Source organism: Capricornis sumatraensis, chromosome 5, assembly GCF_032405125.1.
Source record: "Capricornis sumatraensis isolate serow.1 chromosome 5, serow.2, whole genome shotgun sequence".
NCBI lineage: Eukaryota > Metazoa > Chordata > Mammalia > Artiodactyla > Bovidae > Capricornis > Capricornis sumatraensis.
The window spans coordinates 69,534,133-69,553,413 of NC_091073.1; the positions used below are offsets into that span (position 1 = coordinate 69,534,133).

Below are 19,281 nucleotides of genomic sequence, written 5' to 3' on the forward strand. Positions count from 1 at the left end.
AGGCTTTTGAGTTCCTCTTCACTTTCTGCCATAAGGGTGGTGTCATCTGCATATCTGAGGTTCTTGATATTTCTCCCGGCAATCTTGATTCCAGCTTGTGCTTCCTCCAGCCCAGCGTTTCTCATGATGTACTCTGCATAGAAGTTAAATAAGCAGGGTGACAATATACAGCCTTGACATACTCCTTTTCCTATTTGGAACCACTCTGTTGTTCCATGTCCAGTTCTAACTGTTGCTTCCTGACCTGCATATAGGTTTCTCAACAGGCAAGTCAGGTGGTCTGGTATTCCCATCTCTTTCAGAATTTTCCACAGTTTATTGTGATCCACACAGTCAAAGGCTTTGGCATAGTCAATAAAGCAGAAACAGATGTTTTTCTAGAACTCTCTTGCTTTTTCCATGATCCAGTGGATGTTGGCAATTTGATCTCTGATTCCTCTGCCTTTTCTAAAACCAGCTTGAACATCTGGAAGTTCACAGTTCACATATTGCTGAAGCCTGGCTTGGAGAATTTTGAGCTTACTTTACTAGCATGTGAGATGAGTGCAATTGTTTGGTAGTTTGAGCATTCTTTGGCATTGCCTTTCTTTAGGATTGGAATGAAAACTGCCCTTTTCCAGTCCTGTGGCCACTGCTGAGTTTTCCAAATTTGCTGGCATATTGAGTGCAGCACTTTGACAGCATCATCTTTCAGGATTTGAAATAGCTCAACAGGAATTCCGTCACCTCCACTAGCTTTGTTCATAGTGATGCTTTCTAAGGCCCACTTGACTTCACATTCCAGGATGTCTGGCTCTAGGCGAGTGATCACACCATCGTGATTATCTTGGTCATGAAGATCTTTTTTGTACAGTTCTTCTGTGTATTCTTGCCACTTCCTCTTAATATCTTTTGCTTCTGTTAGGTCCATACCATTTCTGTCCTTTATCAAGCCCATCTTTGCATGAAATATTCCCTTGGTATCTCTAATTTTCTTGAAGAGATCTCTAGTCTTTCCCATTCTGTTGTTTTCCTCTATTTCTTTGCATTGATCGCTGAAGAAGGCTTTCTTATCTCTTCTTGCTATTCTTTGGAACTCTGCATTCAGATGCTTGTATCTTTCCTTTTCTCCTTTGCTTTTTGCTTCCCTTCTTTTCACAGCTATTTGTAAGGCCTCCCCAGACAGCCATTTTTCTTTTTTGCATTTCTTTTCCATGGTGATGGTCTTGATCCCTGTCTCCTGTACAGTGTCACAAACCTCCATCCATAGTTCATCAGGCACTCTGTCTATCAGATCTAGTCCCTTAAATCTACTTCTCACTTCCACTGTATAATCATAAGGGATTTGATTTATGTCATACCTGAATGGTCTAGTGGTTTTCCCTACTTTCTTCAGTTTTAGTCTGAATTTGGCAATAAGGAGTTCATGATCTGAGCCACAGTCAGCTCCCGGTCTTGTTTTTGTTGACTGTATAGAGCTTCTCCGTCTTTGGCTCCAAAGAATACAATCAATCTTGTTTCAGTTTTGACCATCTGGTGATGTCTATGTATAGAGTCTTCTCTTGTGTTGTTGGAAGAGGGTGTTTGCTATGACCAGTGCATTCTCTTGGCAAAAGTCTATTAGCCTTTGCACGGCTTCATTCTGTATTCCAAGGCCAAATTTGCCTATTACTCCAGGTGTTTCTTGACTTCCTACTTTTGCATTCCAGTCCCCTATAATGAAAAGGACATCTTTTTTGGGTGTTAGTTCTAAAAGGTCTTGTAGGTCTTCATAGAACCATTCAACTTCAGCTTCTTCAGCATTGCTGATCAGGGCATTGGCTTGGATTACCGTGATATTGAATGGTTTGCCTTGGAAATGAACAGAGATCATTCTGTTTTTTGAGACTGCATCCAAGTACTGCATTTCGGACTTTTTTATTGACCATGATGGCTACCCCATTTCTTCTAAGGGATTCCTGCCCACAGTAGTAGATATAATGGTCGAAAGCTAAACTACAGCTCCACCCATCTGCAGAAAATTGGATTAAAGATTTACTGAGCAGGCCATGCCCACCAGAACAAGGCCCAGTTTTCCCCACAGCCAGTCCCTCCCATCAGGGAGCTTCCACAAGCCTCTCACCCTCATCTATTGGAGGGCAGACAATCACTGGAACACTTGTGACATATTTAGGCTTCCCCAGAAATGCTGACCCGGTAGTGTTCAGCCAGGCCAGGGAGCCTGGTTTTGTTTCTCCTTTTTGTTAAAATAATGATCCCAGGTTGTTCTTACATGTAGGCAAATTTAGGAATTCAGCACTTGATGGAATCCTGGGTAATGGATTGTTTAAGAAATAGCAAGAGACATGGAGAGAAGTTTCTCTCCGTTTCAACTCTGAAGGATCTTGGCTTAAATTTTGTCCCTCAACATTCAGTAACTTTGTGCAAATTACTTTCACAGGCCTTGTTTCCAAAACTCCATAAATGAGGAATCATTTTATCATCAGAGAATTAGTGTTAGGAAAGACAGCTACAACTAATGTACATTGACTTGTCCCTAACTAATCCAGTGCCTGGAACATGGTGGCTGCCTGGTATGTGTCAGTGACTGCTATTAATGACCAAGTGGCCAAATTGTGAATCACACCTCTGAGTACAAAACCCTAAACTCTGCCTCCCCTCCTAAAGCAGTGGTTCTTCACTGAGGGCAGTTTTGTTCCTAGAGGACATTTGTCAGTGTCTGGAGGCTGTGTTTGATTATTACAATGGGGAGGTGCTGCTCACACGCAGAGATAGAAGCTAGGGTTTCTCCTAAACATACTGCTATGCACAGGACAGCCTTCACGATGAAGAGGGACATAACTAAATATCCCTGTGCATCTGTTGAGAAACCCTATCTGACAGGGATAGTGAGACAAGTGTAGCATCCCGTGAGTAGGGGTCTAAACACTTTGAGTCTGGCTTCCCCACAGTGGAGGCGGGTCCAGTGGGACGCAGGTTGTTCCTGGTGGGTCAGGAATGGCTGTGGGTCTGCATCCCGGGAGCGCCCTGGATCAGGGCTCTTCCACTATTCGCCACGTAGGCTACAGTGCTGCCTGGAGTTGTGCAGTGAGGCTGCCCTGCCCTGGACCCCACATATCACTTTGGGTAAATCTATTCAGCTCACGTGTTTGAGCCCCCCATTTGATGGATGATTATTAGACTCACCTGGAGAACCTGTTGGTCTACAAACAAGTGGCTCCATTCCCTTGAGGTTTCCTTTCAGTGAGTTCAAGAAAGGAAGGACCCTAGCAGCCGTATTTATAAAAAATCACCCAACTCTGACATCAGGGCATCTATGAAACCTGGAAAATGAAGACCTAAAGTTCTGCCAGATGTCACACCTCTCACCTCATGCAAATTAACAGCTTTTGTGGGTCTGAAGTGTTTGGATTAATGTTGTGTTTTCTATTTTTACTATTATCACTACTAACACTGTTAACACTACTACTGCAGCTAATCATAATCATAATAATTAACTGTAACACCGAATGTCAAGGGTAGTACCCTGTTCTTTAAGACTAAAATGAAACAATCTCAAACACCATCCCTCGTGTACTTCTTCACATCTTACCAGGAATTCTAGGGTAGTGAAATCTTACTCCTCACTCTTTCCCCAAGTTCCTGCTTCCCCTGATTTCAAGATTAGTCAGTATGTTCTCTAGTTATCTTTACCCATGACTGTATTCACTCAAACTAACACAACCTGCACTCACACCAAGCCTCTGCATGGAAAGTAGACTTTATGGAAAGTTTGCATAGGTTCAGGAAACTTGTTAAAGAAATACCTTGACATTGAATCATGTCTGCTGCTGCTGCCAAGTCGTTGCCAGTCGTGTCCGACTCTGTGTGACCCCAGAGATGGCAGCCCAACAGGCTCCTCTGTCCCTGGGATTCTCCAGGCAAGAACATTGGAGTGGGTTGCCATTTCCTTCTCCAATGCATGAAAGTGAAAAGTGAAAGTGAAGTCGCTCAGTCGTGCCCGACTCTTAGCGACCCCATGGACTGCGGCCTACCAGGCTCCTCTGTCCATGGGATTTTCCAGGCAAGAATACTGGAGTGGGGTGCCATTGCCTTCTCCGGAATCATGTCTATCTTCTGCCTAAGAATTCTGTCTGCATTTCTGCCAGCTCAGACTGGATGATGCTGGAGGATTCTTGCCTCCAGGCATCTTTGCCCCTTTCTGGATGGCCAAGTAAAGGAATGAAAAATCAAATAATATTTGCATTTATGGATAAAATATATATGTATTTAGGTATAAGTGTGTATGTGAGTTTTGCATGTGTATTTTTATGTATAAAATAATATATATGTGTATGTGTGTGTATATACAGTTTTTTATACATATATGAATCCCAGGGACGGGTGAGCCTGGTGGGCTACCGTCTCTGGGGTCGCACAGAGTCGGACACAACTGAAGCCACTTAGCAGCAGCAGCAGCATACACACAAACATGCACGCACGCATGCAAATATTCTTTTGAAGAATAATTTATCCTCCTATTTGTTTTGCTCTCTCCTTCCTGTTCCCCAACCAGGGCTCTGTCTTTCGATTCCCTCATGGCCCACTGAGCTGTTAACATGAACCTCTGTTAATCCCTTTCCCAATGGGGACATTGTCACCAGCTGCGGGGACCCATAGATCCCACTAACCCCAATTTGCGTGGTCTCTCACAATTCCTGAGCACTCACACACACCTCTAGCCCTTTGTTTCTCACCAGGACACTTTGATGTAGTTGTTATTTCCCTCATTTTGCAAATGAAGCCTTCATCTTCACAGCTCTTCAGAAGCTTCAGAGAAGTCGAGTCTGTTGCTGGAGATCCAATAGAGAGTAAAGGCTAGAGGGACAAAGCAGAGACCAACCCCTGACTCCTTCTAAATCCAAAACTTTCCTTTTCACGGCAACAGTTGTCCACTCTGGATGCACATTAGCATCACCTGGGCTGGGCTTTAAAAATCCGGATGCTGGAGCTCCGGCTCAGTACAGTGAACACAGAATCTCTGGGGCTGGCGCTCAGGCAGCTGCACATTTAGAACACTCTCCTGATAATCCTAAAGTGCATGCCTGCTCAAAGGTGTGTTGGTCCCTAACAGACCAATCTGGAGAATGGGATCCATCAGAAGCACAAAGATAAATGCTGTGCTTCTGGTTTTTCTGGATCATGGAATATTCCCTGTTCCCATAACCTCACTCATCCTTCCTCTAAACATTGTTTTCAGACCCAAACTTTTAGGTCATTTGATAAAGTTACAGATGAGCATTCACTGGTCTGAAAAATCTGTCCACAATCCTATTCTTTCTTATCCTCTTTTTCCTCTTTATAGGCACAAAGAAGCATTCTCAGGGCTCACCTGCCCCAAGCACGAGCTCCACGAGTCGCCTTACCTTGCCAGGTGGGTAAACGGCATTGCCTCATAATCGTAGGTGATAACAGACAGCAGAAAGAACTGTTTTCTCATGAGTTGAGTTTAGCAGTTGATAAGTGGGCAATCTGGCCCCTTGTGTATCTAGTCGACCCTATGTTAGCAGAGGGCATTGTCTCTGTCATCCCATTGTAATGCTCTTCCAAAAATGGACATCATATTCATAGTTGGTCTACAATCTCCTGCTCACAGATGGAAAGAGCAGAATTGTGATCTTCCTTAATGTTCATCTGGACATGCTGTACAGGTGTTTCTTTGAGAGGCAGATGGTGCTAGGGGAGGAGTGTGAACCTTTGGTGAGAGAGACAGACCTGGGGTCAAATCTCAGCTTTGTTTCCTCCCTTTTAAAGTTCACCATTATATCATAAGTTTTCTCCCAGGTATTAAATATTTTTAAAATATTTAAGTGGTTGACTAACATTTCATATGATGATACTACAATTTATTTATATACCGTATCCATGGGGAATTGGATTCAGGACTCCACTCAGATGCCAGGATTCATGGTTGCTCTAATCACCTACAGTTAACCCTCTGAATCTGCAGGTTCCACATCTGTAGATACAAGGGCCAACTGTATTCATCAATAATCTGGCATTTATATAACTTGCCTCTTTATCATTAATAACTTTACATTCTGATATATAAATCTTCTTCTGAATCTGCAAGTATGGATTTAGGGCAGATTCCTGTATGTAGAATTACTGACTCAAAGAGTATGTATCTATTTAGGTTCTTGACCCATTATTGTCAATATGACTTCCAGAAAAGTAGTATTATTTTGTACTTTTAGCAATGTTTGACCTTTCACTGTGCTCTTGCTAATGCTAACATTAGTACTTCATTAATTTGATAAGAAAAATTATATCCATATTGTGTTTGCATTATTTCATCTTTTAAAAAATCTGTTTTCTAATATTAATGTATCTTTTATGTTGCTTCTTTGGGGAATTGCTGTATTTCATCCATTCATAGAAGGAAAGTACCTTGCATTTTAGCTCCTCGGAAATAGGAATCTTTTGCAATCTTTGGCATGTTACAGTTGAATTAGCAGCACTTTTTCTTGGTTGTACATGAAATAATAGATCACTTTACAATCAGTGGCAGCTTAGATTAAGTATAATCTACATCTGTTTGCTTTTTCAACCTCTGCCATGTCCGCAGCCCCATCCAACAACTGAAACTCAGAGTCCACCAAGGAACCCTTGAACTTTCTTGCCTTTCTCACTCTGCCTGTAATGCTCTCTATGCTTTTCTTCCCTGGTTAATTTCTTTTTGCAGTCTCTCCAGATCATCTAGGTAGACTTAGTGCTGACTTACAATGATTTGCTTATTAGTCCTTTAACCATTGATCGGCGGCTTTTTCGAGGGTGAGGACTGTCTTATTCCTTTATGTCCCAGTGCCCACTCAGACGACAAGCATACATTGTGTGCTCATTAATGCTTAGGAGGCTGGGTGTACTGCTGTATGAGTGAGCATTATCCAGTTTAATTTATGAATAGATAGAAAGCAACTGTCCTCTAAAGAAGGCTCATCTTGGTGTTTGGATCGATATCAACTAAACTAACGTACAGCTATACGACTATACTGACTGCTTTTTAGTATTGAGTATTAGCATTGAGTAGACCCTGCTCTGTAGTCTCTGAAAGTCCATTTCGTCATGTCCCTTTTGTAGTTATTGTGGTGTTAGAATTATAGTAATTAGGAGGAAAACAGCTCTAAACCAACAACTTTAGTGTGTGGTGATGGTGTTTGTTCTTCTTTGTAAATTCGGAATATTCCTGGGCAGGTGGGATCTCTGATGTCATCCTGGACACCTGTGAGAACACGCAGAGCTGACCTGGTTCCCATCTGTTGAATGGGGACCTATTGCTGGCCTGCTGAGTTTCTAAGACCTCTGAGTTAGAGCCTCAACACCTTGTCTTTGGCTTTAGTTCGGCAGTCTCAAGTGGTCCCAATTTGGGCGTTGGGCTCAGAGTTCATGGTTTGTTTAGCAGATACCCTCCACCTCACTCTTAACAATGATCAGCCCACTGTTTCTCCTTCCAGTCTCACCAACGTCATGTGTTAACTCCCACAATACAAATACACCTTTACAAGCTCTTGGTACAGGCCAGCAAGCAACTTAAAATATAATGTTTTAGGATACTCAAAGAGCCAAGTGGAGGAATAAAAATCTTTACAAACAATAAAGTAAAATTGTGTTGAAACCAAATAAGAACAGAGATATGCAAAAGAAGCAATCTAAAATATGAAATTTAAAAAAGCAAATAAACATGAAGGCATTCACGTTTTAAAAAACAAAGAGAAACACAGTTAATAGAATAAACTCAAGGTAAAATGCAATTAAAAAGAGAACTAATGTTGGAACATAGTCCTGAGGACTTTATACCAAACACATTGTAGAGATGGAATCATAGTTTTAAAAAAGAGCTTGAACCATAAAACTCTTAGAAGAAAACATCTTTATAAGCTTGAGTTAGGCAATGGTTTCTTAGATATGATTCTTAAAGTGCAAGCAATCAAAGAATAATTGATAATACAACTTCATTAAAATTAAAAACATTACATTATCAAGAAAATATACTGAATGAAAGAAAATATTTGTAAATCGTATATCTGGTAAGGATTTAGTATCCAGAATATGTAAAGAATTCTTTTAATGCCACAGTAAAAAGATAAACAGGATAATTAAAACTGGGCAAAAGATTTGAAGAAACATTTCTCCAAACAAGATATACAGATGGAATGTGAAAAGATACTCAACATCATCAGTCCCTACAGAAATGCAAATCAAAACCACAATGAGATACCACTTGACCTGCACTAGAAGGGCAAGAGTTAAAAAGATGGATAAGAACACGTGTTGACAATGATGTAGAGAGATTAGTACCATCATACATTGCAACCAGGAATGTAAAATGGTGCGACTCAACTACTTGGGGAACTAGAGTGACAATTCCTTAAAATGTTAATCTTAGAGTAACCATAAGACCCAACAGTTTCTCTCCTAAGTATGTTCCTAAGAGAACTGAAAACGTATGTTCATACAGAAACTTGTCCACAAATATTCATAGTAATGTTACTCATAATAGCCAAAGAGTGGAGACAACCGAAACGTCTACTGACTGATGAATATGTTAACAAAATGTGGTATATCCATACAATAAATTACTATTTGGCATACTAAAGGAAAAATGTGTTGATACATTTTACATCTTGGATGAACCTTGAAAACATCTTGCTAAGTGAAAGATATGATTCCATTTTTTTGAAATACAAAGAAGATACAAATGGCCACATACTCTAAGATTCCACTTATGTGACATGGGAAGAATAGACAAATCGATAGAGACAGAACATAGACTAGTGGTTGCTGTGTGTGTGTTAGTCGCTCAGTCATGTCCAACTCTTTGCAACCCTATGGACTGTAGCCCACCAGGCTCCTCTGTCTATGGAATTCTCCAGACAAGAATACTGGAGTGGGTAGCTGTTCCCTTCTCCAGGGCATCTTCCCAACCCAGGGATTGAACTCAGGTCTCCCTCAATGCAGGCAGATTCTTTACCATCTGAGCTACCAGGGAAGCCCAGTGGTTGCTAGAGGCTGGCAGAGAGAAGAATGGAGAGTGAATTCTCTTGGGCATGGGATTTTTTAATTGGTGAATAAAATGTTTTATAATTAAGTATTGGTGATGATTGCACAACCTTGTGAATATAATAAAAAAAAGCACTGAACTGTATACTTAAAATGATGAATTATATGGTATGTGAATTTTATCTCAGTTTTGAAAATGAAAGAGCATCAAATATAGATAAACAACTCTAAAGGCTCAAATTCTTAGACAAGAAATGCACCTCACTTGCCATACCTGCTGCTGCTGCGGCTGCTGAGTCACTTCAGTCGTGTCCAACTCTGTGTGACCTCATAGATGGCAGCCCACCAGGCTCCCCCGTCCCTGGGATTTTCCAAGCAAGAATGCTGGAGTGGGTTGCCATTTCCTTCTCCAGTTCATGAAAGTGAAAAGCGAAAGTGAAGATGCTCAGTCATATCCAACTCTTAGAGACCCCCATAGACTGCAGCCTACCAGGCTCCTCCATCCATGGGATTTTTGAGGCAAGAGTACTGGAGTAGGGTGCCATCGCCTTCTCCTGCCATACATAGGTAAAACCAAATCCATACCTAAATGCATTGTGTGAGATTGTTCCAAATTATGTCAAGTGTGAGAAAATGTTAAATGCTGTGAGAAGCTGGTTATGTTCAGGGGATCTGTAAGCAGGTTACCTATAATAAAATTACAACCAGCTGACAGCAACAGTAGATGCCAGAAGACAATGAAGATATATCTTTCATATGCTTAGGGGAAATCAAGCATTATATAGTAACTAAATTATTAGTTATGAATGAAGGCAATGTAAAAACATTTTAGGTATACAATGGCATAATTTACCACTCACAGACCTCACTAAAGAAGCATTAAGTGATATTCTTCAAGAAGAAGAAAAGTGAATCCAAAAGCAAAGTGTAAGAGACAGGAATTAATGGTGAGCATACAAATAAATAAAGCAACTTGTATATGTAACTAGTCACCATAAACATAATGTCCATTTTTTGTGTTAAAATAGGGAACAGAAGTGGTAGAAGGTAGAGGAGTTACTTAAGAGGGAGTTACGGAAAAAAAAAAAAAAGAGGGAGTTATGGAATGCTAAGATCTAATCTGTCTTTGGACAGAGCTTGTAATTTTGTAACTTTTTTACAATTGACATTTCCACATTTCCTTTGTGGATCATCAATAAAATAATAGAAGTATAACTTACAGCATCTAAATCAGTGAATAAACATCAAAGAAAGGGAATATAGAAAATGTATCTACTTACTAGAAGGCAGAAGAGAAAATAAAAGAAGCAAGGAATAAAGAATGATTTTAAAATTAGATAGTAGAATCAAGTCCAAAACCAAAGCAAAATTAGATAGTGGAATCAAGTCCAAAAATATCAGTAATTGTCCATTAACAGAGGAAAGGATAAAGAAGATGTGGTGCATATATACACTGGAATATTAGTTACAAAAAAGGAATGAAACTGTGCCATTTGCAGAAACATGGATGGACCTAGAGATTGTAGTATGGAGTGAAGTAAGTCAGAAAGAGAAAAACAGATACCGGATAATATCACTTATATGTGGAATCTAGAAAAACAATATGAATGAACTTATCTGCAAAGCAGAAGTAGAGAAAAAAAAATGTATGGATACCAAGGGGGAAGGAGGGGTGGGATGAATTGGAGACTGGGACTGACATATGCACACTCCATGTATAAAATAGATAACGAATGAGAACCTACTGTATATATAGCACACGGAACTTTACTCAATTCTCTATGGTGACCTAAATGAACAGAAAATCCAAAAAGGGTGTGGATATGTGTATATATATGACTGATTCATTTTTCTGTACAGCAGAAACTAACACAACATTGTAAAACAACTATACTCTAGTAAAATTAGTTTAAATTATCACTAATAACAATAATTTCAAATGGCTTAAACTCTGATACTAAAGTACAGAAAACAAAATCAAGCCCTATCCTGCTTTAAGAGGCTTCCCTGGTGGCTCAGATGGTAAAGCATCTGTCTCCAATGCAGGAGACCCAGGTTCGATCCCTGGGTTGGGAAGATCCCCTGGAGAAGGAAATGGCAGCCCACTCCAGTACTCTTGCCTGGAAAATCCCATGGATGGCGGAGCCTGGTAGGCTACTGTCCATGGGGTCACAAAGAGTCAGACACAACTGAGCGACTTCACTTCACTTCATCCTGCTTTAAGAGCCAAATTTTAAAGAAAAACTCCAAGAAAGTTTGCTAATGTGTGGCAAAAGAAATTACATGCAAAATGTAAGGCTAGTTCTTTGAAAAACGTCCACTTTAACATCTGTGCAACATTCTGTTACACAAATATGCCACAGAATATTTAATCATTTTTCTTTTGATGGTGGGTTTCCATTTTTTGCTATGACAAATAAGGCTCAACATAATGATGGGCAAGAGAAAGAAGTTCCAATAAGATTTATACCATCTAATACAATTTACATTATCTTTTAAAACTAGCAAAAAAAAAATTAGACATTTTGTGAATGCATATAAATGCAATCACTAAATGACTATAGGCACTGGAATAATAAACATCAAATTCTAGATAAGTTTTTGAGAAAGGGGAGAGAAACATCATGGAAGGGTATGTGAAAGTGTTAGTTGCTCAGTCCTGTCCCAAAGAACTGTAGCCTGCCAGGCTCCTCTGTCCATGGAATTATCCAGGCAAGAATACAAGAGTGGGTTACCATTTCCTTCTCCAGGGGATCTTCCTGACCCAGGGATCGAACCCAGATCTCCTGCATTGTAGGTGGACTCCTTACCATCTGAGCCAGCAAGGAAGCCCCCATGGAAGGGAGTTATTTAACTTCACCTTTTTATTTAATCTCTTTAAACAAATATTTGAAAAAATTTGCAAATGTTAAGATTTTATTAAACTATTGAGAGTACATATGTGTTCATTTTATTATTAATCCTACTTTTCTATATGCTCAAATAGTGTATATTAAAGAATTTCTTAAGTGAAAAATCTGTGACTGTCTTCCAAGACAGTTTTGTTAGTCACGTGCTTCAATCCTGAAGCCACCAGGTGCCACTACTTTAAAGAACTGCTTGTGTGGTTGCTGAAATTAAGAACGCTTCTTCCTGAAATGCCAGCACCAAGAAACTGCTCTGGGGACATCACCTGGATTTCTTACACATCTAAAGCAAAATGACTCTTCTTTGGTAAAGTAATAGCACCTGCAGCCAATTTTTTCTAGTGCCAACTTCAACTGTACCCCCATGGGGCTTGTGAATCCCCATCAAGCTCCATGGGTGGGCCATAAGTGATGGAGAGCTGAGCAAATGTTGGCTCTCGCTGGAGGAGTGGCCCAGAACTTCACTTCCAGTCATGACTGCTAAGGATGGAGTCTAATCAGTGGCTTCTAAGCAGATACCCCCGGGAGCCTTGGTCACATCACTGTCCTGAAGTGATCCTTAGTTGGACAGGTACAGTACCGTAATCATCCATGGGTGCAGATAGCTGATTGCCCCTGTGTATGCAGTTGCTGGCTTGCACGGTAGTGTTGGCAATAGATGCGGCTCTGCTTCTAATCTCCGTTGCCTGATGTAGAAAGAGTTTGTGTGTTGAGATGCCAGCTGGCTCAATGACATTGTTGTGTGTCCTGTTCTAGGGGACTACGGATAAATGTCCAGCCAGAGGATTCCTCAGAAGAGAACTGACCAGCCCTGAGGTCTGAAGACATTTTAGGAAGCTTATGTGGTTTATAAAAAAAAAACAAACTATTATGTGTATTGTAAGTTATTGAGTGATTAACTTCAGAAATGGTAATTTCTTATCTTATGTAATACAGGTTTTTAACAATAAATGCTTTGATATGTATTGCACATCTATCAAATATCAGGGACAGTGGTAGGTTCCTCACACATATTATCCCATTTAATCCTCACAACAACCTCTAAGGAAGGTACTATAATGTCCATTTCACAGATTAGTAAACTGAGGCATACTCAGATAAACAGCTTGCCCAAAGTTAGCAGAGTTTCACTTTCAGGAGTAAAAGCTGATGTCAGTCCACATTGGAACAGTCTTTCTTTCATAACCGTATTCTGCCTGGGATTAGATTAGTTATGTATGTACCCATTTCAAGCACAATTTTGGGGTGTGCAGGGGCCCTGAAAAATGAAAGTGTTAGCTACTCAGTCATGTTTGAATCTTTGCAGCGCCATGGACAGTAGCCCGCCGAGTGCTCTGTGTATGGAATTCCCCTGCATTGTCTTAACTTTAAGTGAAGATTCCCCCGAGTGGTCTCTTTACAATTGCCTTTTACCTTGAGCTCCATTTAAGGGAAACCAGTTGCCATTCTTACTATGGAGTAGAGCAAAGCGCATTTGTTATGTGGAGATGTAGCATTTCAGAGCTCTAGAACCCTAAAGAAATGTCAGGCTTCTTCTGACAGAGGTCATTGTTGGTGTGAGCAAAGGACAGAGATTTAGCCTTACACTCCCCATCTTCAGATGTACATGTAGAATAATACACAAGCTAATGAAAAAAAAATCAAGCAGAAAAACTTGCATGATCTCCTAAATATTTCTTTCCTTTGAAAGAGCATACCTCATGTGCTTCGTGCTGTCCAGAGCAAACAAAATGAAAACAAAGAACTCATTAAAGATGATCGTCTCCTTGAAGGAGGACTTATTCTTTTTTATTAATTTAAATATTATTTTTATTAAATTAAACCATTAATCATTAAATCACGAAGTTGCAGGGCATTTAATAGCTAGCAATTGTTGGAATAAGGAAAGACCTTATTTTCCAGCCTTTCCTAATTGCTTCGCCTCTTTCACCTAGTTGTCAGAGGGGCTTGAAAATTGTGCTTCGGGCTCTCCAGGCTATGGGAAGACCTGTAGAAATGAACTGAGATTGTTGCATTGGTGTAAAACAAAAGTGCTCAGACCCCAAACTTGAACTTTCAAAGAAAAGGAACTTTCTGACATTCTTTGAGCAAATGTGGGCAGCAAATCTTGGTATCAAGGCATTGCTGATGGAAAGGATAAATATTAGGCTGTGTAGATTTTAGTCAGCTTTGCCAGCGGGTATGTGTTTTAAGTGATTTGCCTCTTCTATAGTAAATGGGAGCTTTATGAAGGTTAGTGAGTGTGATGCCAAATAGTGTCCTCAGTCATTAAATATTTTTCAGCACCAACTGTTAGCAGTACTGGGGTTATGTTCTGGGGATGCAAATGTGTATAACACCCTATCTCATCTTCATGAAATTTAAGCGAGGATTGGTGATCTATGGAATGAAGCATAAGGAAGAAGAATCCCAAAGACCAGGGAGGCAGTGGTCCAAGAATGGCTTCCAGTGAACATGACTCAGAATTATCATGGCTCAGTCAAATAAATGCAGAGTCTTAATACTCAAGAGTCATTTGCTGTCATTTTCCTAATTCCATCAAGATTAGTGTTCAGGGACTGAAGCTTCTTCCATCCTGTTTGGGTATCTAGGCCACACTTTGAATCTGGGAGCTCCAGCATTCTACACTTATGGTTGGGCATTGCCCCAAACAATTGAATGAACCTCCTTATTTGTACATCGTATAAATAGTTTAGAACGTGGGCTGGATGTTTCTGCTTTGCTTAAAATGGTACTAGGTTTCAGCAAAGTGTTTCCCTCAGGTAGCTGAATGGGGGAAAAAAAAAATATATATATATATATATATACACACATACATATATATTTTTTTCTTTTTTTTTCCACAAATGCCCACTTTGGATAATTAGCCTTTTGTGAATCACAGTGGTGTATTCTCTGCCAAATGTTCACAAATAAATTTACTAAGTTAATCTCTTCATTGTGTGCTGAGGTTTTTCAAGTAGTAAAATCCATTTGTACAGGAAATTACATGAGTTTTCTATACTGTAATAAGAAATCCACCAGGGAAGCCACCACTTAAAGGCTCCCAATGGTGACCTTTCATCTCCTGTACTGTGTAATAATGGTAGCCACATACCAAGCACCTAGGACATACTTGCACTCTGTGAGGTTGCAAGGTACCCTACATACATTATCTCAGTTATAGCCGCTTTAAAATCTCCCTGCAACCATGCAAAGAAGTTACCATTTCCCCCATTTTCTAGAAAACAAAAATCCTGAATCACAAAACAGTTTATCTCCTTAGGATCTCACAGCTGATAATAGCTTAGCCCAGTTCTGTGACACCCCAAATCCACGCCTCTCTCACAAATACTGCATTACCTCTCCCCAAAGTAGGTCTTCATGGGTTCGATTCTTGTGACAGGTTTTAGCACGTGGGCAAGGGTTGGCCACTCTTATATGTGATGACCAGGCCCCGTTAACTGCCAAAGGGAAAGTCACTCAGTTGTGTCCGACTCTTTGTGACCCCATGAAGTATACAGTCCATGGAATTCACCAGGCCAGAATTCCTGGAGTGGGTAGCCTTTCCCTTCTCCAGGGGATCTTCCCAATCCAGGAATCGAACCCAGGTCTCCCACATTGCAGGTAGATTCTTTACCAGCTGAGCCACCAGGAAAGCCCAAGAATACTGCATTGGGTAGCCTATCCCTTCTCCAGTGGATCTTCCCCACCCAGGAATCAAACCTGGGTCTCCTGCCTTGCAGGTGGAGTCTTTACCAACTGAGCTATCAGGGAAGCCCCCGTTAGCCACCCCAAGCAGCCCTCAAAACTTAAGTACAAGCTGACTTATTCTCAAAACAAACTCAGTCCCCGAAACAAGTGTTTCTCAGTCTGGCTATGAGTTAGAATCACTGGGTATCACAAACATACTGATGCATGGGCATCACCTCAGAACAGCAGATTACTTCTGAGACTCTTGGAGTTTGGGCTTAGGAATCAGTAAATCTGAAGCTCTCCAGGTGATCTGATGGGCATCCAGGGTTGAGAACTGTGGGAGGAAGCAAACAGCTTCAGGTTGGATGAAGGGCAATACAACTAGATGGTTTATCTTTCCTCTGTGTATTTCACGTGGTTCTCAGAGGATCTAAAAATGCAGGTTCAGTTATTTGGTTCAGGCAGTGTCAACTGGGCTTTTTCTGACTAGCTTCTCCAGCAGCAGGCTTCCTATCTCCTGTGCTCCTGGCTCTGTGAGTTTCAGATATGGAAATAGTAGTTGATATTCTCATTTTCTTGAGGAAAAGTCCTTGGAGAGCCAGACATAGACGTAGGGTTTAATTATTCTAATTTTAATATAAACTACACTTTGAAGAGTTTAGGAATAGACCCTCACCTTAGACAACACTGCATGTAATGTGCATGGTTTAAGAGTAATTTTCCAGTTGGGTTCATGCTGTAAGAGTGAATTTCTACAAAAAGAAAGGACATCTATGAGCCTGGCCTTCATATACTGCTTTCATGTCTTGAGGAGACAAAGGAATTACTCTAACCGGGGGAGTATGCTGTTACTGGGTTTTCCTGACAACTGCAAACCTTCCAGATAATTCCCAAAATGTAGGATCTTCCTCTGAGGAAAAGGATGAAAGCTGATACTGGGTCAGCACCTACTTTGTGTCTGTGCTGTGTTGGCTGTCTCTCACGTGCTGGTTTCTTGTCATTCTCACTCTGGCCTCTGCCGTGAGTGTTACTGTCTCTGTGTTTTTATAATGGAAAACTGAAATTATACATCCCAGTCATATGGGGGCAGAGACAGAACTGAATCTGACCCTCCTTCCAAGGGTGGGGGAGGGTGACCACAAATGAGAGAATGGATGTAAGGACACTGAAATGTGCAGAAGACAGGCTACCAGGCTCCTTAAACAGTAAAGGCCCGGCTTCACAAAAAGTTGTTCTATTGCACTTTCATTTTCAAAACTGTCTGCTGGGAAGCCTAAGTATTGAATGAGGACCAAATCTCCTGCTCTGGTGAAAAAATGAACATCTTCCACCTTCCCCTTAAGGAAAAGACCAGCTATGAAAACCAATTCAGCCACACCGCTAGTTATAAAAGGTGTGTTTCTGCCTCTGGAATTGGGATGAACCCATCTTGATTCTGCGCTCCATGGAGCTGATGTTAGCAGTGAGAGGAGGCTTTTGGCTGATTGCATGTGTTCCCATGAGCTCATCTTCAGAACGCAGTTAATTCATACCAGGCAAGTCAGCATGGTTGCCTTGATCAGAATCCGGCATGAGTCAGGTTTGGAATGCAGCTGCTCTGACAAGATGTCCTGAAAGGAAGCTAGAAAGAGTCCAGAGGGAAGACAAATCCAGAGCCAAGACTGATATCAGGCTGATTCTCTGGGAAGGACGGGAGGAGGAAGCAGCCCCTTTCCACCAGCCTGAGATCACGGATGGCGGTGCCCGGTCCACAGTCCTTTAGGATCTCCATTCACTCGGTTTAGTCTCCCCTTACCAACCAGCAGTTCCCTCAGATTCAGTCACTGTCACTATAATAATAATGATGATGATAAAAGTTGCCCTTCACTGAAGGCCTTCCTTTGTGCCAGACACCGAGATAATCCTTCACATGCCACATCTCGCTGAGTCCTTCCAAGGAGCCCTGTTCGGTGTATAATGTTGTTATTCATAGGGAAAAAGGGAGGCTTCCAGAGGGGAAGTGTTTGCCCCAAATCAAATAGCTGGGGGAGATAAAGGAGGCTTTAAAACCAAGTCTCTGTAATGTCAAAGCTCCCACTGTTACTCTCATCCCTTAGTCAGACCCTAGGAACATACTCTTTGGTCTTACTCTTTGCTTTTCCAAGTTTTCAATGTGTTTAGAAAAGATTGCTGACTCTGAATATTGGCTCTTCTTTATGTGGACTTCCTCACAGTTCTCAAGTGATAGCATCAAAGTTGTTTTTCCCAACAAAAAGAGCCTTTTTATTTTTTCATTTCTCAGAGCTTTGTCTTCATGGTAGACCCAACAGGAAGAAAAACCTATGCCAGTAGGAGAGAAAAAAAAAACAAAAAAGCACAATTTCGAAGACCACAAGTAACTTTAAATGTTGCAAAAAGGATTCCTTCCCAACCAGGCAGTTTGTTGTGATCAGACTATATAGCAAGAACCCCAGCCAGCTGTTTACAGTTTACAAAACACTTGCAATATCTAAAATATTATTGGTGTTGTTTGCTTTGTGAAGATGAGGAAGGGGAAGATTGGTGAGACTAAAACAGTAGTTTGCAAACTCCTGCATCGTGGAATTTTCTGAAGAGCTTTAGAAACTCCTGAGGCCTCAACCTGACACCCAGCCCCAGTAGATTCTGCTTTTATGGGTCTGGGGTACCCAGGACTTTTTCAAATTAATTTTTATTGGAGTATACTTTCTTTACAATGTTGCATTAGTCTACTGTACAGCAAAATGAATCAGCCATACCTATACCTGTGTCGCCTGGCTTTTGGATTTCCTTCCCATTCAGGTCACCACAGTGTATTAAGTAGAGTTCCTGGTGCTATACACTATGTTCTCATTCAGTTCAGTTCAGTTGCTCAGTCACGTCTGACTCTTTACAACCCTGTGGAGTGCAGCACACCAGGCTTCCTTGTCTGTCACCAACTCCTAGAACTTGCTCAAACTCATATCCATCAGGTCGGTGATGCCATCCAACCATCTCATCCTCTATCGTCCCCTTCTCCCACCTTCAATCTTTCCCAGCATAGGGGTCTTTTCCAATGAGTCAGTTCTTCGCATCAGGTGGCCAAAGTATTGGAGTTTCAGCTTCAGCAACAGTCCTTTCAATGAACACTCAGGACTGATTTCCTTTAGGATTGACTGGTTTGATTTCCTTGCAGTCTAAGGGACTTTCAAGAGTCTTCTCCAGCACCACAGTTCAAAAGCATCAATTCTTCGGTGCTCAGCTCTCTTTATAGTCCAACCCTCACATCCATACATGACTACTGGAAAAACCATAGCTTTGACTAGACGGACCTTGGTCTCCCTGGTGGCTCAGCAGTAAAGAATCTGCCAGTCTATGCAGGAGACATGGATTCAATCCTTGGGTCAGGAAGCCCCCGTGGAGGAAGAAATGGCAACCCACTCCAGTATTCTTGCCACGGAAAGAGGGGCCTGGTGGCCTATAGTCCATGGGGGTTGCAAAAGAGTCAGACACAGCTGAGTGACTGAACAACAACAAATCAGTCGTATATGTGTGTCAGTCCCAATCTCCCAGTTCCTCCCTTCCCTTCTTTCCCTTCGATACACGTGCATTTATCTCTACATCTGTATCTCTGTTTCTGTTTGGCAAATAAGATTATCTACACCATTTTTTTAGATTCCACATATATGTGTTAATATGTGATGTT

General features: G+C 41.1%; 1 protein-coding gene and 1 non-coding gene across 3 annotated transcripts in view; both read left to right on the forward strand.

Annotated features, from left to right (window-relative positions):
* PDE1C (phosphodiesterase 1C) overlaps positions 1-19,281 on the forward strand; it is a 539,914-nt gene that overhangs the window by 515,028 nt on the left and 5,605 nt on the right. For both annotated transcript variants that reach the window (XM_068972561.1, XM_068972562.1), the window contains one exon: positions 5,324-5,392. In XM_068972561.1, the coding sequence (XP_068828662.1) occupies positions 5,324-5,392 (69 nt within the window). The remainder of the gene's footprint in view (positions 1-5,323; positions 5,393-19,281) is intronic.
* On the forward strand, positions 11,023-11,094 carry TRNAW-CCA (transfer RNA tryptophan (anticodon CCA)). Its single transcript has one exon. It is a non-coding gene; the product is annotated as a tRNA-Trp (tRNA).